General features: G+C 37.8%; 1 protein-coding gene, 1 long non-coding RNA gene and 1 other non-coding gene across 4 annotated transcripts; 1 reads left to right on the forward strand and 2 right to left on the reverse strand.

The window, feature by feature from the left end:
• The first annotated feature begins 1,176 nt into the window (after window positions 1–1,176).
• On the forward strand, window positions 1,177–5,030 carry arl5c (ADP-ribosylation factor-like 5C). Its single transcript, XM_042392756.1, has 6 exons — window positions 1,177–1,405; window positions 2,140–2,200; window positions 2,329–2,476; window positions 2,980–3,063; window positions 3,537–3,688; window positions 3,824–5,030. Exons 1-6 carry the CDS (start codon window positions 1,360–1,362, stop codon window positions 3,870–3,872), a joined length of 540 nt encoding a protein of 179 aa, XP_042248690.1. The 5' UTR covers window positions 1,177–1,359; the 3' UTR covers window positions 3,873–5,030.
• Window positions 5,031–5,355: 325 nt separating this feature from the next.
• trnac-gca lies at window positions 5,356–5,427 on the reverse strand. The gene has a single exon. It is a non-coding gene; the product is annotated as a tRNA-Cys (tRNA).
• A 3,416-nt stretch (window positions 5,428–8,843) lies between these two features.
• On the reverse strand, window positions 8,844–20,275 carry LOC121884650. Of its 2 annotated transcripts, XR_006092397.1 has the most exons (5): window positions 13,042–20,275; window positions 12,613–12,668; window positions 11,282–12,312; window positions 10,624–10,700; window positions 8,844–10,137 (listed from the first exon to the last, which is right to left on the reverse strand). It is a non-coding gene; the product is annotated as an uncharacterized LOC121884650 (long non-coding RNA). The 2 variants fall into 2 exon arrangements; XR_006092396.1 differs by having other exon boundaries at window positions 12,613–20,275.
• Window positions 20,276–20,327: the final 52 nt, after the last annotated feature.

Genomic DNA, 20,327 nt, shown 5'->3' on the forward strand with positions numbered 1-20,327 from the left:
GACACTTAAAGATAATGTTAGAAAAAAATATTAAAAAAACAAATGTTAAACAACTGAGCTACAAGTTAAAGACAAATCAGAAATGCTCTGAACATATGAATTACAGGTATCAATGAAGAGTTTGACATGAATTAGTTCATTAAAATGCATTTCTGTATTTCCCAAATATTTTACTTTGGTGTATTTATAAATTTTAATGATTGACAGCATTTAAAACATTAAAAAGTTTGATTTTGTTGTTGTCTGAAATTAGTTTGGAGTCTATATGACGAGAGATGGTGGGTTCCAGATATATATAAAAACAAATAAATCACTGATTGTGCTTTAAAAAATCAGTCAAATGAGTTATATATACCTTTATGTACACTCAGGAAGAACACATTGATGTACAGGAGATCTCTTTCACAAGTATGCCGAGTTTACATCATAAAAATAGACATTAAAAAAACCCCATCAGATACAGAACTTTAATGAGTTTTCTGAAAATACTCAAGGACAGCTTGAGCTTTAGGATCTGTTGTAAATTATTTCATGAGAATGGAGCAGCATGTTTGAAAGCTGACTTTCCAAGCTCAGTGTTTACTGATGGAAGATATTTCTAACTGAAGCTGAAGTCTGCAGAAAGACAAGTTCCACCTGTCCAGAAGAGGAATGAGGATAGATAAAATGGTAACCTTTGTAAGTAAACAAGTATGCTATCTTTTTTACACAGAGAGAAGGCCATCCTGCATTCTGATAAAGAGTGCAATGATGTATCTGTCACAAATCTAATTGCATTGGTATTGTCACAAACAAACAGTAGCATATAAAAATAATGTTTATACATTTTGTCATTAATTATTAAAATAACCTTTGGGATGCTAAAAACTGTCCTGGGCAGAGCTGTGACTATTTTCATTATTAATTAAGCTGCCAATTATTTTCTCAATTAATCAATTAATAGTCTTGTCTGTAAAATGCCAGAAAGTAGTGAAAAATATCCGTCATGGTTCCCCACAGCCCCAGGTGACGCCTTCAGATGTCTTGTTTTGTCCGATCAATAGTCCATCACCAATGATATGTTGAGCTGAGGTATGTTTACTATTCTACTGGCTCCCTCACGTGCTGAAGTGGGATATTACCCACAGCACTTGAACGCAGCACTACTATGCCCTTTGTCCGTGACTCATTCGACTGAAAAATATCTCTATAAGCGCCACCCACTAACGCTATGCTGAAGCTGATATTAGTTGTAGGAAAATAGTTTGTCCGTCAGTCAGAGAGCTCTTAACAAATACCGAGTATTGTCTCCATCAGGAGAGTTTTCTGGATTTATATTTTTTTACTCGTCTCTCACCTTTACACACACACTTGTTGGACATGGGATTCCTCCTGACCAAGATGATGGCTGTGTTCGGCGACAGAGGTAAAAAACTATAACTTCACTTCACACCGCTACTTTTTCCAGCGTCAGTTTTGTCATTTGTTTTCGTTTGTCAGCTGCTTTTCGAGCATCTTTTAAAGTATATTAGGGTATGAATATCCGAAATGAGAAAATATACGTTGAACATAATTATAAAAGAGACTTTAATAGAAGACATGAATTGTTATTGTGTAGCCTTTCACACAGTCTTAAATATTGCCACTCACACATTCTCTGCTGAAAGCCTTTTGAGGATTTGGCGTTTTTCTTTATCATATATGACACTAAATTTAATATCTTTTGGTTTTGGACTGTAAGTCAGACAAAACAAGTAAATTGTAGACATCTGTGGCCTCTAAGAAACTGTGATCGCTGCTTTTTCACATGTTTTTTTTACAAAATGATTAATCAATTAATCACTAATGACAATAATCTTTAGTTGCAGGCCTAGTTTTCACTAACTTTATCCTTGTTTTCTGCCGAACCCTTGATGTATATGAAACTTGGCTCAAAGCCATTGTTAGACTGGTAGAACTGCTATGCAGTGATGTAATTATTCCACTGATCAGTACATCACAGTCCTGTTCCTGTCTTTATCTTATCTGTGTGTGTCTGACATGTGATGCTAGATTTTAAACAAATTATGCAACTCAAGGTCAGCTCAAGTGAGAATAGTGAGTGCAAATAATCCAGTTTGCAGGAAAAAAAATAACATAACATGTTGAACTTTCTTACAGAGCACAAAGTCGTCATTGTGGGCTTGGACAATGCTGGGAAGACAACAATCCTCTACCAATTGTAAGTGTAGCACATAATTGATCAGGCTATATTTCTGAGGCCAACATAGCATCATATTATTATAACAAATGCTTCATATCTTAATTTTTTTTTTTGTTTTCCTCTCCCTCCCACACAAACACGTCCAGCCTGACGAAGGAAGCCGTCCACACATCGCCAACCATTGGCAGCAACGTTGAGCAGATCACAGTACGAAACACTCAGTTTTTGGTTTGGGATATCGGAGGCCAGGAGAGCCTTCGAGCCAGCTGGTATTCATACTACAGTAACACAGAGGTACGGATCACTTTCTGTCCCAGCGTGTGCTTGTTCATGTCACATATGAGCACATTTTGTTTTTATACTTAGCCTACACGTTTGACTTTTGGTTTAGCTGGCTTTCTTCTTGTGTCTCTTGGACTTGTGTTCCCCCCCCAAAAAAAGCTGTTTTTCTTACTGAAACTAGTGGAAACTACATCTAAATAAGAGAGATGAGCACTGAAAATTCAAAATATTAATGACACTTGTGGCTGAGAAGTTGATATACCAGAAGAAAGACAGAAACCTTGAGTGTAAAAGTTTATAGGCCAGTGCTGACCGAGTTATTGCACCTGTTTTGGCGCCTTGCAGTGATAAACTCTAAGAACTGTTACATAACCATTTATAATAAACTGTGTTACATGTCTGCAACGGGGCTTTGCAGACGTTTTGTGCTCCCTGCTATCATTACAGAAATCACTGATAATGTGAGATAATCTATTTATTGATGTGATATTTATATGTTTATGTGGCACTTTCAGATTGTCATTCTGGTTGTGGACAGCACTGACCGGGAGCGACTGACTGTCACTAAAGAAGAACTGCATCGAATGCTCGCACATGAGGTATAATTCAAGTTGTGTTGACAGATGTGTGTGTGTTAGTTCAAAAGTCTTGGTTTGTTTTTTTTCTTTTTACCATCAATCATTAAGGTAAATCAAGTCAAAAACAAATTCTGCCATTTTCTTTTGTTTTTGTTTTTTTCCTTGACGTAAAACCCTTTTGTTACGCAGTCAAACTGCCCCGGTGAGTGTCTGTTATTTATGTTTTGACGTCTTGGATACACTCACGCTTTCAGAGTTGTGCCATATACGTAAAAAACCAGACTGCTAACCCATGACACAGTTTGTGATGAGGAAGTTTCAACATCAGACTGTTTCAGTCAGCAGACTAACGTGTGTTTAGATATTCCGCTGAGGCTGCTGTTCTCAAAGTTGACATGAGGACATTTTTGGGGTTTTCACTGGAAATGCTCAGCTCCATAAATTGATACCGAGAGCAGGGTTTTGTAACCCATCTTTTTTTTTTTTGGATGTAGGACTTGCAGAATGCCGCCATTCTCATTATGGCCAACAAACAAGACATGAAGGGCTCACTAACAGCGGCAGAGATCTCCCAGTGCCTCACACTTGACACCATCACAACACACTCCTGGCATGTCCAAGCCTGCTGCGCCCTGACAGGAGAAGGGTGAGTCTCAGTGATGCATCGCACACACTCTCTCTTTCTGTCTATGATAATTCATAGCGTATGAGTCAATCCTAAAAATGACTTTGATCTATATTCTCTTAAAATGTCTGTCTCTTTTTTTTCCCCTCCTCCCAGTCTACCTGCCAGTCTGGACTGGATGAAGTCTCACGTTGTTGCAAACTGAAGAGCCATCCAGTGGATCATACTTCCTCAAACTGTCCCAACCTCTTTGGCACTGCAGAGGCCACGATGGCGTCTGTGATAGAGCCCGCCTCGCCACACCTACAGTATGTCTTACTCAAGCTGTGTTAGAGTCTGCAAGGAGCTGCCCCACGTCTGGAGTCCCGGGACGACATCTGGATAATCTTAGGGGTGGGAACGTACACCACCCTGATACCAGTAAAATAGGACTCCAGGTGTTTTGTACTCTTCAAAAACTGCTCGGTGGTTTGATTATATTGTAATAATCTGGTTAACTGGCGAAGTTTTTCTCAGTTGTGGTTTTAAAGACGTGCACAGTAAGAAAGTCTTTCATGTGCTTTTACTGTAAGCTTCCTTAAGTGTGGAGGTGCACCACGTAAGAGATCCTACCTGACCAGTAAGGTCACATTCCTTTTTGCCTTCATTATCTTTCATTTAATTGTCGTCACTAAGCTAGGACAATACTTTATTAATTGAATGAAAGTATCAGACATTCATTAATTACTAGAACTGAACAAGTAGCTTGTTACAAAATAATCTTGAGGGCATCTAAGCAATTATGAGCAAGGCAGAGCATATATTTTATGGGTAAAGTTTGATTGAGTCATCACATTCTTTATTTCTCTTGTTCTACACGGTGACCTTTTAATCATGATCTCATTTTGACCTTTGATATGTAACTCCTGTCACTGACTACTCCTAGTATGCCTGTACTATCGTGTATCTGGTGCAACCAAGTTAAGTACCTTGCTAGTTACAAAACAGCTTTTCAATGACAAACTAAGTTTAATAGCTGCCTAGTATTAAGCCGTAGGGAAAGACTTTTACAGTAGGAAGGAAATGTAAGCACATACTGTAGCTCCTGTGGCCTCCTCTACTCAGAAACTCTGCAGTGGTAAAACCTGCACCTCATGTATAAAATTAGATTTTATGCCAGTGAACAACAGCATTTTTGTGAGACCTAAAGATGTATAGTAATGTTTTTTTTACAAAAAAAGCTTGAACTTGAATTATTTACTGTATATTACAGCAATTTCCTGAAAGGGAAACCAAGCTAGCTGCTAAGGACTATGAATTATATTTAAGTATGTATTGTATGATGTGTACATTTTTTAAAAATACATATTATTATTGCAAAATGTGCAGTGGGTGTCTTCTGTCTTTCAGTTACACAGCATACTATTAAAGGCTGGTTTATTCCTGCAGTACCAGTAATAACAAAAACATGTCACAGGTGTTTGGTTGACACTTGAAGTCATAGCAGCTGCTTTTGGAGGCGCTGCAGAAGAAATTATACAGATTTTCATACTATAAATACAATTGTGCCTGAATCCATACAGAGATACACACGAGTAAGCAGTAAAACCTCATAGCAGTAATCACTTTGATATCGTATGGGTCTAAAAGAGTCTGCTTTAACCACAAGTACGTAGGTTTCATTTAGTTAAAGAAGAAGAAAAAGACTCAGGGGGCATCCGGATTTGAACCGGAGACCTCTTGATCTGCAGTCAAATGCTCTACCACTGAGCTATACCCCCTCGTGCTTATATCAGCTGATATGCTCTGTATTTATATATGACAATAACTATTGTATTTAGTTGTTTGTGAGCAGAGTATAGTACGTATTTTCCTTTAACCGAAAACAGTTAGATTTTGTCGACAGTCGCGGTATTTAAGTGAAAATGTACATACACGTCATTATGTTGACCGCTAGGGGGAGAGATGAGCTCATAGATGGCTGCATGTGGCCACGTGTACTAACCTGCAGAAATGACAGGATTACTCCATTGGCATTCATTAACATTCAGTCCTTATTAATTTTTAATTTAATATTGATCGAAATACAAATGACACATAAAATCCCGTTTTAATGAAATGCATGATGTGTTGTAAGATATATTAGTATTTTTCATAAAAAGAACACCTGTTCCTTGGGGTCATACACTGTACAAAACGTAAATTCATGGAGTGTTTTTAGGGTTTGTTTATTTGGTGACCACAGCAATAATCATGTGACAGGAGAGCACACAGCTGGAGGACAGAGTTCACTCCGTAGAGGGAGTTGAAATAAGAACAAATCAAAGTACATTTTTGTTAGTATGTTTATTGGCCGTCATCTCCAAACAGTTCATGTTTCCTTTGAATGTAAAAATAATAAGAAAAATAACATTTTATATTGTGTATTTTGTGTATATTTAATGCAGGTTAATATATCATGAGATTTTTAAATGTTACAAAATGTCATTTCCACAACAGTCATTTCCATCACTTTGTTTATTGTGATGAAAAAGACATATTGTAGTGGAAATGGCAATGCCAGTTTTATAAATGCAGTCAGTTGGCTTATATCACTAAAATTATTGCATATTAAATTAAACAATTGAACAAAACACTTTATCAGATAATTCATATTGTATGTAGCGAAGTTTAAAAAAAAAAGCCAATGTTGTTGGTCAACTACAATAGTAGAATAAATAAATGTGACACTTTTTTTTTTTTCTTAGAGATGGCACACGAGACCACAGCAGAGCTCAAAACCAAACGGACTAGGCAAAGAAAGAAGGATAACTCTGCTGTTTCACAACACAATTTTTTCACGGATAAAAAAGAAACATCAAAATATGCAAACTGCTAAAGATAGGCAAGTGATCACCAAAGTTGTGGCTGGTAAGCTTTTGAAGAAATACCGCTTTGCTAAAAAAGGAGTTTGGGTTCTTCTCACCCGATGAGAGCTGATGAAGACAAATGTGACAAGGGCCACCAAACTCCAATACATCTGAAGAATGCAATGTGACAAAATCAACAAGGAAGCGCAGGAAAAAATAACAACATTTCTGCAGCATGACGACAACAGCAGAATAACAACAGGAAAGAAGGAGACAATTACAAAGAACAAGAAAAGAATGCAAAAGCACCTCCTGATTGAATCAATGAAAACACAACAACAGAAGTTTAGAATTGAGCATCCTGAAGTTACAGTTTCATACAGCAAGTTTTGCAAAAAGCGACCTTTCTGGATTGTTAAACCGACAATCAAGGACAGAGACACATGTCTCTGTAAAATACATGCAGTTTATGGCAGACAGACTGTTTTATCACAAAGTGATAAAACGTACCGAACTCAGTGGCCTAATTATGCTTCCGTAAAATACATACAAATCTCCAGTTTATGGAAGACAGACTGTTTTATCACAAAGTGGTAAAATGCACCAAACTCAATGACCTAACTGAGTCTGTGGCATGCACAAATGCAACAAAAGAGTGCATGCACAGTCAGGGAGTGCTCTGACTGTAAGGATAAAGAACTGCAAACCTCCGCCTTTGATGCAGGAGAGCAAATCTGATGGTTTGAATGGAGAAGCGAGGTTGAGGAGAGGGAGAAGAGGAAAAAGGATGGAAAAAAGAAAAGTTAAAAGTTCATCTCACAGCAAAGGAAAAAGTGCATGGGACTCTACAGACTACAACATCAGATAATAGTATTCAGAACACTGAAGGAAAATATAGGAGAGGATGGTATCGTCTTGCAAATCGATTTTGCAGAAAACTATCTGTGTAAGTATGGGAATGAGGTCCAAGCAGTTCATTCCCACCAACAGGCCACTCTCCATACAGGTGTGGCTCACACCAAAACTGGGGTGGCGTCTGTCTGTTCATCAATGCGCCATGACCCATCAGCTATCTGGGCTCATCTTAACATAGTGACCCCCCTACCTCAAAGAACTAAACCCAACAGCAACCACACTGCATGTAATTAATGATGGGCCAACCATACAGTACAGGTCCAAGAAAAACCTCTTTTTTTTAGCAAAACTCCCTATTAGATGGGATTTCAGAGGATCACATGGAATTTTCTCAAGGCAGGACATGGAAAAGGCCCAGCTGATGGAGTTGGACCAGCGGCTAAACAGCAGGCTGACTAACCAGCAGCAAATGGCATTCATCTTCCAAATGGGAAGGTGCTGTATGAGCAACTTTCAAAACAACCATTTACCGTTAATCTGATGTATGTCACCGAGAAGGAGATTGAGGAAATGGACAGTTTCCTTCCTGATGGTCTGCAAACTATCTGAGGCACAATGCAAATACTTCAGGTTTCATTTTATGTTTTTATCTCTAGAGTGTGTAATTTGAATACATTATGCTCCTCTAGATTGTCTCTGCAATACCAGCAAGGATTACTTTATGAATTATAAACTGCTTTTGCTCAGAGCTTCATCTTTGCAGATGTTTTGGTCTCTAAACAGTAGACATGGAAGGAACAGGTGCCACTGAGACACCTTGGAAAACCACCACAGCTCAGTCTATTGCAGAACTTCATGTGGAACTGATTGGAAAAATGGTGTGTGGTCATATATGATAGGGATCCTTATCCAGGCATCATACAGGATGTTGACTTTGACAGCTGTGCTTTGGTGAAAACCATGAATATATAACTTATGTAAAAATAATAATAATTTTTTAAAAAATACAACTTTTCATGATTTGGTTGATCAGATAATTCCATAAGGCCTGCAATTTCTCATGTTTTGTTTTCTAACAATCATGACGTAACCTGTTCATAAATCCTGTGTTTTGTCAAGATTATGAAAAACAGATTCCAGCATTACCTTATCCGGCAATCTTCCAGACTACAAACTATCAACGTGTGGCGGCGAGAGGGAGACAGAAATATACTTTATGGGTGAATGAGATAGAAGACCAACTACGCCTCCCGGGGAATCACACCCCAGGAAATATGTATGACTGGGAAATCACCTCGAGTTCACGCTTAAACAAGGAACACATTATCATTCAATGAGGGGACAGAAACATGATTCAATAAGTAATAGTACTAAGTAATAAAAAACAGTATTTATTTTTTTTATTTTATTAAATCAAATAGGAATCTGGAAAATGTGGCTGAAAAGACAGGAAGTAATTAGTGGTTTTAAAAAAACACAATATAGAGTTGAGATGAAGTAGTAAAAATATTCTTTTACTGTTTTTCTCCATTGGTTGAGCACAATGCCTGAAACATAGTTCACATGTTCAAAGCAGTTAACACGAACCACACAACACTATTTCATTTTGCAAAATAATACATATAATGAGAAAAATGCTCTCAGATGGTCAAAACATTTAATAAATATTGCAAAATGCTGTGAGATGCTCAAAACATTGAAATACATTTGCAAAAATCAAATAACCGCATGAAAACAAGAAGCCATTTCATCAAAATAGGAGGCTTTCTTTACCATTCTTTGAACATTGGCAATCAAAATTGTAAATACACTCATTAAAATGAAATAGGTCAAAGGTTCATTTGTTCTATGATCCATTTGATGCTTAGGGTGATATGATACAGACTTTGAAATTACCTGGTTATACATAATCCCATTTAGATCTATATTCCTTATCCTTGTTCAATTTCAAATAACTTTTACAGAATAAACACAGAAAATAACTTTTACACAGACAGAAAAGACAAAGACAGAAAATTCCTCAATGAAACCAAAAATGTACTCAGTTTTTTGAAGATTAATATTTTTTTACAGGAAACTGAGAACAAAATTGTGGATACGTCATCATTATCGTCAACCCTACGTTGACGTTATGTAAAGAAAATTAAAAAAAATACTCAAAACATTTATTCATCCACTCTCCCCTGTGAGTCAGACCACAAATTTTCAACATGTTATAAATCCTCTTGTAATGCATTGAGGGGAAAAAACATCTGCTATGACGAATCCACCCCTGGCAGTTTTCTGCAGTAATGGCCTCGCAAGCAGCATTCATCGCATAAAGTAATGATATCTGTTGGTATGGTTGATGGTCATCACTTTCCATCAACATGAAGAGAAAAACTCTTCCTGGATTCAGGAAAGGGGAACATGGTGGCAAGAACTCCATGTTCACACAAGAGTGTGCTTTAAACCATTTCCTGATGCGGGGTGAGCAATGGAAGCTCACATTGTCCCATATGACGCCAATATTGGGCTGTCTGCCTCTTCTTAGAGCACTACATCTAAAAATACAATGAAGTGTTCAGTGTTCTGCTGTCCAATCAAGGGTATGTGGACAATGACACCATTCATGGAGATGGCAGCGCACATGGTGATGTTCGCCCCACGTTAGCCTGGCACATCCACTGTAGCTCCGTGGCCAATGATGTTCCTCCCTCTCCTCCTGACTTTCCCCAAGTTGAATCCAACTTCATCAACATAAACAAACAGCTGTGGTGAGTCACTGCCTACAAGCTCCATTATTCTCTGAAAAGAAACATAGACAACAGACCAAATCATGCAAAGCACCATCAAGTAGAAACACAATTACAGTACAGGTATTGAGAAGAATATCAACCTGTACATATTGATACCTCAGTATGGTACCTTCAAATGGTACCTTGTACAGCTGTGTCATTCTGAGTTGATGCTTATGCAGCACACGATCAAGCGTAGAAATGCTCACACTGTGTATGGTGGGAAATATGCCATTGTCTTCAATGATGTGTGACTGTATTTCCCGTAGACATATAGCATTGTTTGCAATCACCAAATCGACAATAGCCATTTACTGTTCTTCAGGGAGTGAAGAAGTGAAGAATTTTCTTCTGCAACCTATTGGACTCTTTGCTCCAGTCGGTAGATGAATGCAAGGACAACATTCATGCTATATAATAATTGCTTTCATGATGGACACAACATTGAAATGATTGAAATAAGTGATTGCTAAGGAAAATGTAATTCATAGCTTACCTGTTTTCATTCGTGTAAGTCCTTCTGACTGATGCAACAGAGGATCTACTGAGGGTTGGTTGAACCCTCTGACCTGCCTCTCTCATTGTGATGCCATGGTTTATCACATGGTCCATCAAAAAAGATCAGGAACAAAAACAAGAACAAATAACAAGAACAAAAGTTGCACAATCTCATTCGAAATAAATGCACGCCTGGGTCTTCCACCTCAACCACCACGCATACGGACACCTCTTCCTCTTCCTCTTGCTTGCCTTCCTCTCACTCTTTCTTGCTCCATGTTCACTACACCAAGTAACTGGTGACCATTCTGATATATGATTTAAGTCTAATTGGTTGATGAACTAATAAGCTGTGATTGTTTGCACATGTGGTAATTAGGCAACACATTTGGGGATAATCTCTTTCTGTTGAGAATCATTGCAGTGTTAACAATTTTGAAAATGTGAAAAAGTTTCAGAAATTGTGTCCAACCAATTGAGAAGAACTGTATCACAAAACTATTTTAAAATATAATTAAAATCTTTTACCATTAAAGGTCTATTTAAGGTGTACTTCTGGTATTTCAAAGAAATAAACAAAACCAGAGCGGACTGAGGTTGGTAAATGAGGTTGAAGGCTATGCTAAAATGTGTTTAGGGTGCTTCCATATACTCACCACAAGTGCAGTCACAGCCACGTAAACACATGCAAACAGTAAACACTCATCCGTCTCAGTGTCTTTAACCACAGCAAACAGTGCAGGGACCTCCCCCCAGGGTGACTACACTGTTAAAGATTTTTCTGTCAAAAAACAGTAAAGAACTGCAAGCAGGGTTAATTTACTGTAAAATTTAAGCTGTCTTGCTGTTGCTGAAATTATCAGTTTGTTGCTGTTTTTGTAAATACAGAATAACATTCTTATTTTCTACTTTTACAGTAAAACACTGTCAAAAGAATTGCAGTTTATTACTGTTAATTTGCACTTTTTTCATAAAAGGTATACTTACAGATTTTCACTGTAAACTGCAATATGTACGACAATCTACTCCTGTGACTTGATATAATTACTCACTGACAGTATTTACAACAATGAATAAACAGCCTTTTGAATTGTGATGTAAAATGTTAAGACAAATGATACAACTTCAACGTGTTTCTTTCCAACCATGTCTCACTTTATTAACATTTTAAATGAAGATGCTAAACATCTGTACATAAATTAGAAAGTAAGAGAAAAAACAAAGCATGGAGCTCATTCATATAATTAAACTTAAATTTCAGTCACTGAGAAAGTAAATACTTAAACAAACAGTGCAGTCTGTCTAAACATTGTACACAAATAAAGACATGAATCATTATAAAATATGAACATGCTTCTCTAAAATGCAAGCTGTAACCAAACTGTCCAAGTTAAGTGTGTATTTATAAGGTTTTGTAATGAGTGAGTGAGTGAGTGAGTGACTGAGTGACTGACTGAGTAACCAACAGCAACAAAGTGATTAGCTGAAAAGTGTGGCTAAGAGACTGATTGTGTGGGTGGGTGTGACGGTTCAAGTCCCATTCAAAAGTCCATTAGTTTCTTTAGTAGACTAAACACATGACGGTTAACTGCCGTCATCTTTTTCTCTGTGACTTTCTGTCTTCTGTGACAGGAGTTTGTCCCGTCCTGCCAGGGTGCCTCTCTCAGAATTTATCCCTATGAAGTGCCTGAAAACAAATAGATGTGTTCAGAGATGGTGTGAAAAAATGTTTTATTATTAAGATAATAATAATAATACTTAATTTATATAACACATCCATTCTTCAGGGTTGCATCCATCCAAGAACTAAGTTAGGGATGTTGCTGTAAATTGCTGATGTGTTTCATACTGGCCACTATAGTATTAAATCCATGAGTATTTAGGCATGAAAGAACACCATTTCATCAATTACAAAGTGGTAGACATCATCTAAATCAAATTAAGTAATTTGGACGCGACATATAAAACAAAGTAAAATTAAACTCACCGTGTAATTTGGAGCGTCACAAGTCCAGCTCCGCTTACAGAAATGTTGAGATGCCGCTGAAACGAGAGATTATTTTAGCAACAGTACAGATGTAGCTAGTTAGCAAGGCTCTGATTTCAAAACTTAATTAACTTAACTTAATTCACTCAATCCAATGTTTTCCTCATTTAATTGGAATAAAATTCACCTCAAGAAAACAATTTTAGCAAAAACTAAAAATCATCAAGATTGGATAATAAGTCAGAAAGAATCTCAAAGAATAAATCTCAGGCTTAACAAAAAATATATACTAGTAAAAAAGCTTTTTTTGTTTGCTGTTGTGATCAGATGGTAGGGTAAATAGTAGTAAGGGCATATAGCATAATTCAAATTAATTGGAGATGTAATGTATTTTGCCTATGCTACCAAGTAGAGCAAAAAGGAACTCACCTATTGATTTGCTGGATGAAAATAGGTGAAAAATCATACTTCACTGTCCAGGCAGACATGTGCCAACTTTGCTGTTGTAGAGACCTCCTACTGCTGCTGCCGCTGCAAGCTGCTACTCCAGCAGCAATACTTTAAATGTTGTAGCACCACCTACAGGTTAAATTGTATCAAATGCTACAGACTTGTTCCGTATGCCCTTCTACTTTGCTGCATTTGGTTGCCATGGAATATTACATTTAAAAGATATGGTAGTTAATAAGTAGTATGGTGGTGTTTTATTAATGGCCACAAGGTGGGGGTATTGGTGCCATGTTTCAATATGTTGTGCATACTCTCATGGAGAACTTGTGTCCCAAGTTTAATATAGACAACAGAACTGTAGAAATATTGTTACTGTGGCGCCGATTGTGGGTAGAATTGTATGAAGTGTTACACACTTGTGCAGTGTGACTGTATGTACAACATTCCCAAATTTGGTTGCAATCAAATTTTGTATCGATGAGTTATGACCCGTTAAGTGCATCAGGCCATGTTTTCAAAATTTTGGTAACCAATTACAGACAATTGGTAAGTGATACCCAAAAATGATCTCAAGTTTTTTTTCGGGGATCATCAACATATGGTATGCACCAAGTTTGGTGAAGATTAAACGAAATATGTGCCAAAGAAGCAAAAAAATGTGTTTATCAAAAAATCCAAAATGGCGGAAACATTTCATCGGCACAAATGGGAGTGGCCTATATCAGTCTAATCTGCATCATCCAAGGAAAGGACTGTGCAAATACTGTTTTGCTACACCTCACGGTTCCTAAGTTATTAGCCAAAATGATTAATAACTGACCACATGATGATGCTATTAGTAGCATGTTTTAAGATGTTATGCATTTCCACATAGGACACCTGTCCATGAAGTATGAATACTTTAGCACTTGTTGAGATTTCACCTTTCAAACATTCCTCCCATAGACTGCCATTATACATTGCAAAAAATTTTTAAAATTAGATACAATTACAGGAATATGCTAGAAAAAAGAAAAGTGATAACATGCATCTCCTGAGAACATCCACGTTTTGGCGATCGAACAAAGTTTCTAAATGAAATATATTTCTGCAACACTTTCTGGCTTTTTACAATTATTTACTTTTTTATTGTAAAATAAAGTTTAACTGTGAGGAAGCTTTGCCAGAGTGTCAAGTAAGGTGATAAGAAACAGACCCAGAGATTTATAAAAGGTGATTTATTCTCACCAGTGTAACCAAAAACAATTTTCCCCAAATAATGAAACAAAATCAAGCAAATCAAACTTACCTTAACACATCTACAGACATCCTCTTTCATTTCTGCACTTTCTCAAACCAACAACTCTCCCTTTAAATAGGCCCTCCAATCTATCAAGGCAGAACCATGTTTCTATCAGTAGTGTCCTTTCCATTATAACAACTGGTATATGACAATGTCACTTGTATCTGTTAACATTGTTTACACACACAGCAACCACAACTTGGTAATAAAATGAATCCCCCCATACTTGGTCTAACCCATGACATCACTGATGAGGTCAGCAAGAGCTTCGGTGTGAGCGTGTCAGTCCTCCTTGTGATCGGCGGAAGACAGTTGGAGCACAGAGTTTTGAATTTGGTTGCTGTTTATTGTTACGCTGGTTTGAATCAATTTGGGTAAAGATTAATCGACTTTGACATTTGGTAACCTGTATCAGCCAACAGCCTGTATCGGCCGACAGCCTGTCTAGGCCCATTAGCGGTTCCCTCATGCTACTTCTCATTGACTGTGTAACTTGGCGGGGAAGGAGGTAGACGAGGACAGCTACAACAGCATGGAGTTGAGCGAGGGGGAGGTGTATGGTAGTGATAGAGGGGGAATTGAATGGGAACAGGTGGGGAAGGGAGGCAGGAATCAGAAGGCTAGTGTGAGGAAGAGGAAGAAACAGGATGAGGCTAGACTGGGAGGAACAGAAAGTGATGGACAGGAGGATGAGGCAAGGAATCCTAAAACAGGATCCCTTAATGTTGTGGTAAAGTTTGGGGGAGAAGGTGGCATAAAGACAAGTGACCCGTTAAAACTCACCAAAATAATGGTAACTTGCCACTTGGGTGTAATACAGAGATCCAAGTAGATAAAGTGAGAAAGTTACTGTGTGTAGGAAAAGTCACAAAAACAGTGAAAGTCAGAGAGCTCCCTTAGTGTCAGTATGAGGGAGCTAGTTGAAAACCTGAACTATTAAAAGAATGACAAGAGGAGCTGAGAAAAAAAGAGACAGAAACAGTGATGGTTGAGTTTGATGCCAAAGATATCCCAAAATAACTTTATTTTGGATTTATCAAATATAATGTGAGGGAATTTGTCCCAAAGCCAATGAGGTGTTTCAATTGCTGGAGTTTGGCCATGTAGCTTAGATGTGCAAGGTATAGTGGTGATCATGAATATGAAAAATGTGGATCAGGTATAAAACCGAAACGCTGTAACTGTGGAGGTGAACACAGTGTTGTGTGCTGGGGATGTGAATCAATGAAGCGAGAGGCTGCAGCACAGCAGATAAGAGCAAAAGTCTCTTATGCCGAGGCAGTTAAGATGGCTGGACAGGAGAAACTGACTTACAATCAGGAGTGTGGGAAACACTGACAAGTATTGTGAAAGAATTTGAAAAGAAGATGTTGGCAGAGAAAAAGAAACTTTTGACATTTATAGCAGGAGTTAGAAATGCGACTGCAGATGTAAAATCTAAAACAGAGAGAATCCAGATTATTGTCAAAGCAGCTGTCCATCATCTGGATATGAAAGGTGTGAGATGGGAGGAGGCCAGGGATAAAGTTAGATATTCAGGCAAGTCAGGGAACACAATTTATTGGTTAATAGTATAACTATTTTAATCCTCCAGCAGTGGAACACAAGAAGTTTGATTGCTAATGGCCAGGATTTCAAACGGTTCATCTACAGCCAGAAGGAAAAACCAGACGTGTTGTGTGTCCAGGAATCGTGGTTAAAACCAAGCTCAGAGTTCATAATAAATGGATATGTGGCAATCAGGCGGGAAGGGAAAGATGGAGCAGGAGGGCGTTGTGCCACCCTTGTGAAGGAGGGCATCCCCTACAGAACTATTGGTATTGGAACTAAGCTGGAGTGTGTGGTTATTGAAGTGTGGGCAGAAAGGAAGAACCTGGTGGTTATAAATTTCTATAATCCATGCAGAAAATTAGAACTCAGTAAACTTGAGGAAATAGGAGGAATAAATAGAAGAGGCCCTGTGTGGTGTGGAGACTTCAGTGCACATAATACGTTATGGGAGAGTGATAAAACTGATTACAACGACCGAGTAGTGGAAGAGTTGCTGGATGAGAAACACCTTGTTTGTATTAATGATGGCAGAAACACAAGGATAGATGTAAACACTGGCAAGGAACCTGTGCTAGATCTAATGTTAGTAACCAATACCTTAACACCATTGTGTGACTGGCATGTGTATCAGGTAGGGACCATTGGTAGTGAACATTATCCAATATACAGTAAAATAAAGGTGGAAATTGGATTTTTGGAAAAGCTAATTGGGGAAATTTCATGAGTGAAGGTGATAAACATCTACATCAGATTAGTAACAATATGAATACAGAAATGTTTAACCATAAAATAATGCAGGGTATAATATCAGCGCTAGTAAGTCCTATTCCTAAAGCCACAGGCAGGACAAAGAAGACTTTAGTATCATGGTGGGATGATAAGTGCAAACAAGTGGTAAAGAATAGAAACAAAGCATTAAAACTGGTCAATAGTTCAGTACATACAAGCCCAAGCAATGGTCAGGAAAACAGTAAGACAGGCAAAGAGGACATATTGGAGGACGTTCTATGGGTCTATGAAGTGGTGATAACCAATAAAGAACAGGCTGAGCTAATGGTAAATACCTTTGTAGCAGTACACAGCTCCAATAATGTGACTGAGGAAGGAAAGCAAGGCAGGGAAAAAACACTAAAGCTGGAATGGAGACACTAGGGAGAAAGAATAATAGTGGTAATGAACTAGATATCCCATTTAATGTTGGAGAGTTGAAGAGGCCATTAGCCAATACAGGAAAAAGTGAACCGGGAAAAGATGGAATATGTTATATAATGATTAATCATCTAAGTGAAGAAGGATTAAATAAGTTTCTGATGTTATCCAATAAACTTTGGAAGGAGGGGCAAGTCTCTATGAGCTGTAGGGAAGCAATTATAATTCCAATCAGAAAGCCTGGGAAAGATCGTAGTAAGCCAGTAATCTACAGACCCATTGCTCTAATGTCACATATCTTAAGCTAATAGAAAGGATGGTTAATGAGAGGCTCGTGCACTTTCTGGAAAAGAGGGACTTGGTGGCTGCATACCAAAGAGGATTTAGGAGAGGCAGGAGCACAATGGACCTGGTTCGGGGTTTGAGGATGAGGTCAGAAAAGCCCAGGTTTTTCAATGTGGAAAAGGCATTATGATATGTTACGGAGAGAAGAGTTGTTAATTGAGATTCATTGAATGGGAATTGGGGGAAACATCTTCAATCGGATTATGGATTTTCTACGTGGAAGGACTATTCAGGTTAAGATAGGGTCAGAGCTCTCGGAAAAACATGTTGGAGAAAATGATACGCCCCATGGGAGTGTTATAAGTCCTACAATATTCTCAGTTATGATAAATGATATTTCTAAAAGTGTACCTTTAGGCATGGGAAGGTCTCTGTTTGCAGATGATGGGGCTTTGTGGAAAGGGGGGAGGGAATCTAAAAGATTTAGTTAAGAAACTACAAGAAATTGAAATGGAAAGATGGGGAATAAAATGGGGTTTAAAATTAACTGTGGAAAAAAACTAAAGTAATGTTCTTCACAAGTAGAAAAATCAGGGAAGCAAGAAATCTGAAGTTATATGGGAGTCGAGAGAGTAGAATGTTTTTGGAATACATTTTGACTCCAGACTAACATGGAGAGAACATAGAGGAAGCATGGTGAAGAAAAGTAAGAAAGCCATTAATGTCATGAGGTGTCTTGCTGGGCTAGAATTGGGAGCTGATATTGCGTCATTGAAATATCTGGGCAAGAAAGGTTATGGTAGTGTGATGTATGGCGCAGCAGCCAAGACTGTGCTGTCGGACCTGGACGTTATTCAGGCCTGTGGTCTGAGGATTTGCTTAGGGGCAGTGAAAACGGCACCAGTGTGTGCTCTTCAAGTTGAAGTAGGGGAAATGCCACTGAAATATACAATGGCTAACTATTTTGTAAACTATTCAAAAGTTCACATTCATGTATTTTGTGCACATCTAGGACTTAAGAGGACTAAATCACCTGACTCACCAGAAATCAGCTATTGTATTGGTAAGTAAGATAAATAGTTATATTTTGTATTTAAAAAGTCACTTAAGCATTTCATCGTGAAGTCCTAGTTAACTGGAATAATTAGGAATTAGGACTGTAACATGAATTATTAATTAATTGTTGTTCAGTCTCGTTCCCACAGGATCAAATTGGCTACTGAGTGACACTTTCTACAGCAATCTGAGGAATGTTTGAGTAGTATATCTGTATTGAATTATTCAAGAATATGTAGACTTAATGCTTTTTATGCTGAGCTATTACCACACTGAAATTCCATACAAAAATGGTCTGTATTAGTGTGGTCAAGCTGCTTCAGGTAGTGGTGAGATGATGTAATATGATACAAGGAGTCCAATTTGAGTCTAATCATCTAATTGAGACAAATTAGATGCCAAAACGCTACATAGCACTTAATAATACTGCAAGTCAGTATTTTACAATCCTGGCAAGTTTGTAAAGTCTGGAAACATGACAGAAGCCAGCTCCCATACTAAAAAACCAAAAAACAGCAATCACACACATTCAACCTTTTCTTCTAGACACATTTGAGCCTAAAGTCTATAGGCCTACTAATTCTACTAATTTAACAGATATACAAAAAATATTAAGGGCATAAGGACAATTGAATATGTGGTCACTGAAACAATCGTACCCTGTCATAAAAGGTCTCTGCTGCTGAGATAAGCAGTGTGTCTACATTAAGGTCCCCTTGTGTGGAAGAAATGATCTTCAATATATGGATATATGTTCATAAAAGAATGTTCTAATAAATAATAAATGCCCTGCCATAATGGTTTAATCTACAGGACATCTGTCTCTCTGACATTCGTGTTTTTTCACAAAAGATGTTTCATGTTCTGGGCGCCAGCATATGAGATAAGGGATTAGCCTTGGATGGGTAACGAAGCTATCTTCATTATTTACAATTAGAGTTAACCTTGTGTGCCCAAGTGTTCCCTCCTCTCAGGTTGCATGATCAGTGCTATACTATAAGTTAGTAAGTGACTGTTTCCTGTAATCCTTTAAGTTTTTGGTGAGACTGTATCCATGTATACATTGTGCCAAAGGCTACTCTGACATCACATATTTGTTTTCAATAAACTTCATACATACAAGTAAGAATCAACTGGAGCCTGTGGAGTTTCTTCATTCTCCATTAAATCCTCCATAGAGTAGCTCATTTTGTGCTGTTGTGTTGTTGTCATTCAGGACATCCTCTTGATACTGAGTTGCAGTCCATTTTTGCACAATTCGTATCATCATTATAATCCACTTATATCCTCCTTTGTGATTGATATAGATAGAGATGAGGGATTAATACAGCTTTGACCTGGATTCATGCTATCAGTTCAAGAAAAGGATAAATGTTCCTAACATTACGCTCATAAAGTGTAATATTGCTTCAGAAAATAGAAAGCAATGAAAGGCTTTCCATCTTTTGTGCATTAATTGATTAAAATCAGCATAACATCTCTGTCTGAAAATTCACACTTGCTGCTGTGACACTGTCTGCTGTGTTTATGGTCTGAATTATAGGACAGGGTGCTGATTGCATTTCCAGCTGTGAATCCAATAAACGCTCTGGCAATCATTTTCTTTGCCAAGGATTCCGTGTTTGCTCTCAAAGCAGATAGGAATGATGAAAGCGGTGGCTAAGCATGGTGGCGGAGTCAGCCACAGTGCTTGTAAAGCTCGCTTTTTGTCAGTTTTACATGCCATAAAAAACAAGGCTTTTACATAACCGCTGGAAATAAAAACTGCAACAAAAATACTTTTCTGTTCCATGAGAGCTACAAAAGGATGTTGTTAGAATACAGACACAATGTTTTGGGGAGCCATAAACAGAGTTGACAAGGAATGTGCAATACCATAACTAGCTCTGATTTAAGGCCTGGCATTGTTAGCATCATGATCTCCGTGTATAATCTCAGATGT

The sequence above is a fragment of the Thunnus maccoyii genome, chromosome 18 (assembly GCF_910596095.1).
Source record: "Thunnus maccoyii chromosome 18, fThuMac1.1, whole genome shotgun sequence".
In the NCBI taxonomy this organism is placed as follows: domain Eukaryota; kingdom Metazoa; phylum Chordata; class Actinopteri; order Scombriformes; family Scombridae; genus Thunnus; species Thunnus maccoyii.